The sequence below is a fragment of the Capsicum annuum genome, chromosome 1, assembly GCF_002878395.1.
Source record: "Capsicum annuum cultivar UCD-10X-F1 chromosome 1, UCD10Xv1.1, whole genome shotgun sequence".
In the NCBI taxonomy this organism is placed as follows: Eukaryota; Viridiplantae; Streptophyta; class Magnoliopsida; order Solanales; family Solanaceae; genus Capsicum; species Capsicum annuum.
The window spans coordinates 852075-859413 of record NC_061111.1 but is presented as its reverse complement, the minus strand read 5'-3'; the positions used below and the strand labels follow the sequence as shown (position 1 = coordinate 859413).

The following is a 7339-nucleotide window of genomic DNA, read 5'->3' as shown; positions in this document are numbered from 1 at the left end:
ACACGCCTCAACTTTGGGGGGGGGGGCCTATAACCCCCAGATTATTTTTCACCGTATTTCTATAGCATATATTTGTCTAGATGGACCACTGTGTGAATACAAACGCACCGAGCGCGTAAGAGTCAGAAGTGGTCCAGCTAAACAAATATATGCTACAGAAAAACGGTAATGAATGGTCTAGGGGTAATAGTACCCCCGCGAAAAGTTGAAGCGTGCTACAACAATCTTAGCCAAAGTTTAGGTATATTTCGGACCTTTTTCTCTAGTTTCAAAAATATTTCAACAGGGTTCCTCGTAGTTTAATTTGAGTTACATATTAACCCAACTTTTAGAAGAACTGAATTAGACGTGGACTAATTTTACCACCCTTAGGCACGGCGAATTAACTTGGTCTTTTTGGTAGTAATAATCACCTGTTCAAATTTAAACGAGTCATATTTTCATGGACTAATTTAGCACGATCAATAAACCCGTTTTTCTGGGTTAACTGCTACCTGTAACTGTTGCACCAGTCTCGAGGACATAAAGGGATAGCCGTTGTTTTTTTTTTACTATATTTTTCAATCTACAGAGTTCACACTTATCCTAAAATGACATAAGTCCATTTATCTGCAGTCAAAGTTTCAGTGAGAAACTGAAGAGGAAAATTTTGGAGCAACCGTAAAATTATTTTCAACGAGTTCAAATTATGAAATTAATTAATGATGCATGTACAACGACGGTCTTAAATTTTTGAGCAATAGTAAAATTATTTCATGACTTATAGTTTACGAGTTCAAACTATACCAATTGATGATGCATATGTGACGGTCTTAAATTTTGGAGCAACAGTAAAATTGTTTCAACATAACTTATAGTTTACCAGTTCAAACTATAAAACCAATTAACAAGAATGTGTGACTAGTGGCGGAGCCAACATCTTAACTAAGGGAATCCAAAATTGAAAAACGTGAATAAAAGAACTAGTCGAAGGGGGTTTAGTGTTTGCTATATATACATAAATTTTAAACTAATATAAATAGTATAATTTCCGTAGAAGGAAATTCGGATAAACCTCCTCACGCCGCCTCTGTGTGTGACGGTCTTAAATTTTGGAGCAATAATAAAATTGTTTCTATGTAACTTGTAGTTTACGGGTTCAATCTTAAATTTTGGACTTTGTTACATAAATTTGAATTGCGGTCCTTCCTTGAAGTCTTTTATTTTTATTTTTGTATTATCTTGTTCATTTATTATATCAGTATGTCACAGTGGATGCCTCACTTTCTGCCATGTCAGGGTAGTCTGAAGTGTGACAGCCTCAGCGATTGAGAAGCAGAAAATACAAATCCTCCTTTACTACTAATCCTAAAATTATAAATAAGCTGCATTTTTTATTTACCTTATAAGTTATATCTTCCTCTCTTTATTTATTTTTATTTTTTCTTTTAAATTTTTTTATGAAACAAATAAAAGAACCCTTAATAGTTTTAATTTTTACCTATAGTTACTTAATAATTGACTTCATAAAGCAAATATTTTTTTTAGTGGTACTTGTATGAGGTCACTCACATTATCGGTCTCAAGCCTGGACAAAGGAGGGGGATTGCTATAAGCTGACAATCGACGGTAAACTCATTAATTTCATGATGACTCTACTCAGTAGCGGAGCCATCTTGGATTCGGGGTTCATTCCAATCTCCTTTGACGAAAAATTATACTATTTTTATACTAATTTAAATGGTCAAAAATATTTTTATGTATATATAGTAGATATTAAACTCCCTTCGATTAGTCCGTGTTTATTTCTGACTCCACTTAGTGAAAATCCTGGCTCCGCCACTGACTCTACTTGCTCAATAGCAGTCAATGTTCAAGTCTTCAGGCCATCCAAATTCCTCCAAAAGTGCCAGTACAACACCATTTGTCCATCCAAAACCAGTCTGCATGTAAACAGAAATATTAGTTTCTCTTGTTTTTTTTTTTTGAAAAAAAAAAAATGTACTTAATGTCCTCAATATGTTTATTTCAAACTTTATAGATGTCCATAGTATACTGCTTTTTATGGTACGTCTCGAAGTTCACCTAAAACCTTATATATCAAAGCTATAATATAACATATGAGTGAAGCAAATGATCGCGACGATGCAAATATTATTTGTATAGAACTTGTCAAACAGAGACGATGCATAATTGAAGTTTATGTATTCGTACAACAACCTCAAGTTAATTTACAGTAATAACTTGGCTCACACACAGTAAGATATTCATGAATATTTATATGGACAAAAGCTATTGAGTTCACGTGAATCCATAGCTTACATGATAGGGGAGGACTAGGACTACTAACTGTTAGAACGGTGTATAATCATAAATGATATAATTCATATAGTCAATCTCGACTTGTGTGATGCCCCGGAAAATTTTTTCGTTAAGATCTCGGACGAAAATGTGTTGAATTCTGTCCTTTATCATGATTAATAATTTTTCTGTGTGGAATTTCTGGATATTCTACCTGTCATCGCGTAGAGCATCGAATAAGCTTTCCAACGATATGTGGATCATTCAAAACGGACACTCGAGCGATGAGTTATGATCATTCCGATCTAACCGTGAACAGTAAATGTGTAGGAAAAAAATACTGAGGCCAGAAGAATTTTAGGGTCAACTTCAAACGATCATAAATCCTTGTACATAATGATATGGGTGAGCTACTATATATCAACAGAAAGCTCTGAAAGTCCCCTTTCCAATGAAATTGGTTTCATTCAATTTGGCCATCGGAGAAAAAAGTTATAGTTGATCTACTTCAGCCTATCAAAACAGTCCACCAAAAGACAGATTTGACGTTATTTAATTTTTAAGGGTATTTTGGTCATTCCCACTCCAATCCATCAGGGTAAACCGGATTTAAGTCCACTAAGAGCATTCAATAGCTCATTTTTCTCCAAAATTTTCTACGGCTCAAACCCCAACCCTACTACTCCAAATTTCATCCTTCTATGTCTCTTGATTGAACCGTAAAAATTTCAAATTGATTTGGAACTCGAGTTGATCACGTTAAGGGCTTCGAGAAGCACCCTTTATTTTCGTGAATAAATTTCCGGAGTCGGAAGTTCATATTCATCTTCTATTTTTAGGTATGTGGGGCTTTGAACAAGATTATCCTTTCGATCTTGTGCCCGGTATTTTTGTTGAATTACATTGACATGAGATTTTACATGTTTTACCATGAATTGGAAATATGGTTTTATATCTTATATTATTGTCCATGAGCTATGGGATTATGTCATCCGATATGTGTATGATGTTGAGATTGAATTATGTCCAAAAAGTATTTGATTATGAGAGTATGATAATTTAATTTGTTAAGCCTTGATTTATACTATCATTCCACTATTTCCTTATTATGAATTTATAATTGATATTGGAAATTCTATATCCCTACTATGGGTTGATGTCTCAAGTACCTTTAAATGAGAGTTGGATGACAAATTGAGAAATGTTGATATTGAAGTTGCAATGAGTCTTGGTATTTTTCGGATGGTTTTGATGAGTTAAATTGTTGAAAATATTATGTATTGAGTCTTCATATCCTTGTCCAAATGTCGAGTCGGTTATGGTTCAATGCATTGATACCTTATTGATGTTGAGGAAAATTAAAATGTTTTGAGCTAAAATGTATTAAGATAGGAATTCACAAATTGATATGATTTGATAAATGAGAAAGAGATTTGATTTGGTCTTTATGATAGACCCTTGTGATGTTGTGGTGGATTTCCTAACGCGTTCTGAGCTTGTCGGGGAGTAGTACTTAGCACCGAGAGGGAAATTTGGTATTTCCCCAAACCTATGTGCCACCGTAGGGTTGTTTGATGATAATATTATTGTCCAGGGAGTTCGATTGTGATTATTGCAGTTTTAAGGTCGTACTCCCTGGCAAAGAGTATGACGCTCCCGCCAACGGGGGTTTCAAACATTGGTATTCCACGTAGCTCACATGGGGTTGTCGGTTATAGGAAACTCCCCTGTCCATAAGAGTCATGTTTATTGAAATACCGAGTCACTCCGAGTTTTGATGTGGTAAGTCAAGTTGCCTATGATGATCTATAATGATTTATGAGGTTTTTCTCCTACATTTCTTATCTAAGATGTTATGAGTTGCATGATTCAATGTCACTCAAGCCAGGTGTGTCATTATGGTCCGTATGTACGTTTTTACGAAATTTATGATATTATTTATATTTTGCATGCGCCCCCACATACTCAGTACGTATGTTGTGCTGACCCACATATTTCTCTATGGGCTACATTCTTACCATGATGTAGGTTCAGGTACTCAGCCGCAGCCGCGACAGTGATATCCGAGTGCCGCATCTACGTTCCTTTAGTGGTGAGTCCTCATGGTTCGAGGACCAAGTTGCTAGTTTTGATGCTGTTGTTTTGTGATCCCTTTGGTCTGTTGAGTCAGTTGGGGGTTTGTCCCAATGGCTCGTTGATTTTGTTGTATAGAGGCTATGTCAGACTAGTGTATTGTTGGGTTGGTTTGTGTATAGACATTCCATATATGTACAGTCTAACGATATTCCGTGCCATTTGTGATGTGATATGATATATACTTATATATATATATCCTTAGCGTAGCGTGTGTGTTGTTGTGTTGGAACCCAAGAATAGTGTTTTGGCTTAAAGGGTTAGCTTGAGGCTACGTGTAGCCTTGGGCACCGTGTGGCGTCTCGGGATGATATTTCGGGGCGTTACAACTTGTTTGGATATAATAGCTGTTGTTGCATTTATAATGAAACAAACTGCAGGATAATCGACAGATGCCAAAATCGGTTCCTGTACTTACTTGGGCTACATACACACCACCACCTCCGGCTGCTCCACATCTCGTGACATCATATTTTTCATACATTGCATCGGTTTTCTTGTAAGCTACATAGTTCGTTCTTATCCACCGGATAGCAATGTCTTTAGCTAAGGTTCTTGCCTCTTCTAGGCCGGACCTTGCGAGACCTTCAATGATCATGTGTTGAAGGGGTGACCAACCATTTGGAAAATCCCTGTTGTAAACTTACATGATGAGATATCAAAGATTAAAAGTCACTGTAGTATAATGTATAATGTACCATTGCTGTCCAGTATTGGACAAGGTCATTGCAATCCCTGCAGATTGAAGCAGGCCCGAGCTTCGGAGACTTTGAACTACTCTCTGAGTTGTGATATCATCTACAACTATAACAAAGCAGAAACACTTATCATTACATGCTCAAGAATTGCCTCTGTTTTAAATTCAGTTTCTTCTTTTCTTTCTGAATCTTGTAAGTACAAATTTCGTAGAAAGTCCTACAATTTCCACGACTTAACTCCCTCGAGAAAGGGAGAGACAGAGGAAAAAACATCGGAGATTGAGGATACAAACCTGAACTAAATAATTGAGTCCACAAAGGAACAAAATTGGAGGCAAATGACTTCTTGTTCTGGTGTAGATCTTCCCATTTATAAATATCCTGAAATCGCAAACAAGTGAAGCGAAACTTGAGAATGCTTTAGTTTTTGAAAGCAAGAAGACATGGAAGAATTCATCTGCAATATACCACCTCCGATTTGTTGCTGCTGTCAAGCCAATAATCAAGCCATTGCCCCATCTCTGCGTTCCAAAAGATACAGTTCATGGCCCTTTGTCGATTTTGAGAAGCTTCTGTAAATTGTGTAACCACACTACTTTCACCAATAAGATTTGCTAGAAATGCTATGTCAAGTTCCATCTGTGACACGAGTTCAAATCGCGTATTATATGCAAGGTCACACTTATGAGGCCTAGTTTTCGTTGATTGTACAAATTACCTTCAGAAGGAATGCATTCAGATCAACTGGTATAATCGATGTTGTAGTAGTTGTTGCGAGATCAGATTCGTTCCTGCAATACAAGATAAAAGCAGTTATGTTTGCATTATCAACGAGGCTGCATTATGACTTCTGAAAAATATGTTACCTCATCCATCTTGAACTGAAATCCCATCCGCTTTCAGCAGCTGATGCCAGATCGCGGTAAAATTCTCTTTTTTCACAGATATTTGGGAGTTTGGAAGCTGTTCTTCTATCCTATATAAAATGAAAAATGAATAGAAAATATAGTTTACAGTTGTAAGAGGTTCATGATCTACCCAATTCAGGAATATGAGTTGAGGAGCCTTACAATAGTTGACGATTCTGGCCGAGGTTTGTTCCACATAGCATAGTATCGACTCAAGCTGTGGGTCGATCCCTGAGCATCTTGAATAGTCACTATATGTACTCCTTGAACAAAAAAAAGTCGAAAATGATAGATAAGTGAAGGCTTCTGTGTAGAAATTGCAAGAAAAGCAACAGCCAATTCAATAGGCAGCCCAAAAGAAACAAGATAGTACCTGAATTCCAAAAGTGATGCTCCTTGAGCAAAGCAGGAAGACATCTTCTAACCAAATCTAAATCACCCGTTCGATTGTATATGTCAACAATCATCGCAGCCAGGACAGGAGGCTGACTGAATATGTGAATCGCAACTACACAAGATACAATAAGAATTTGCATAGCACGATAAGAGGAAGTAAACGAAACTAGGCACTTTTTTCACCGATAACTATAACTTATACAGTCAGTTCAATACAGTTTCCAGCAATACAGTCACCCCCACCCCCCACCCTCAACCTCCAAAAGAAAAAGGAAAAGATGCTTGCCTTCTGTTACTGTAATACGCTCGTGCACCATTAAGAACATAACCAAACTGATCTATCAGAGAAATCAGATTAGTTACAACTCCTTTTGCAGTTTCATACATCTTGCTTGCTAACAAGCCCCTGCATAAAAAGTACGTCTTAACTTTCAAGATTTTCACAAAAGAAAACTATTAAATGGATGATAAGGTTGCGACGATATGTGTCACTGCAACATCATCACCTTAAACAAAACACTTAACAATGAGATGAGATTCCAGCTAGTTAATTAAATCACAGAACAACAAAACAAGCAGAAGCAACAACGAAGAGATATTTTTATAGCAAAAGATCAACAACAGAATTAGCACAGGGAAGCAATAGGGTAACCTTATCATCCAGTAAGAATCCCAATAATAAACCTCTCTAAACCGCGATCCCGGTATAATAACTGGATTTTTCAATGGAAGCAAAGTATACAACTCAGGCTTTTCCAACACATGATCAGACACTTTCCTACTCAAATTCTTCCACAATGAATGCACCTCCAATGACCATGCCCTCACCTCAGTATTCTTCACCTTTGGCAAAAAACCTTCAGGCTCAGCCACATAGTCCACAGGCTCAACATAAACCAAATCCTCATCAGCACCACCTAAATA

At 36.8% G+C, this 7339-nt stretch overlaps 1 protein-coding gene across 1 annotated transcript; it reads right to left on the bottom strand.

Moving 5' to 3' along the window:
- Positions 1–1588: 1588 nt before the first annotated feature.
- LOC107863840 (probable trehalase) lies at positions 1589–7339 on the bottom strand (the record flags this gene model as incomplete). The annotated part of the gene is given in 11 exon segments (XM_016710002.2): positions 1589–1922; positions 4832–5045; positions 5112–5217; positions 5405–5492; positions 5583–5750; positions 5830–5902; positions 5978–6087; positions 6182–6282; positions 6393–6508; positions 6702–6821; positions 7068–7339. Coding segments are annotated over 11 exon segments (1455 nt in total), but the record flags the coding sequence as incomplete, so codon positions are not given.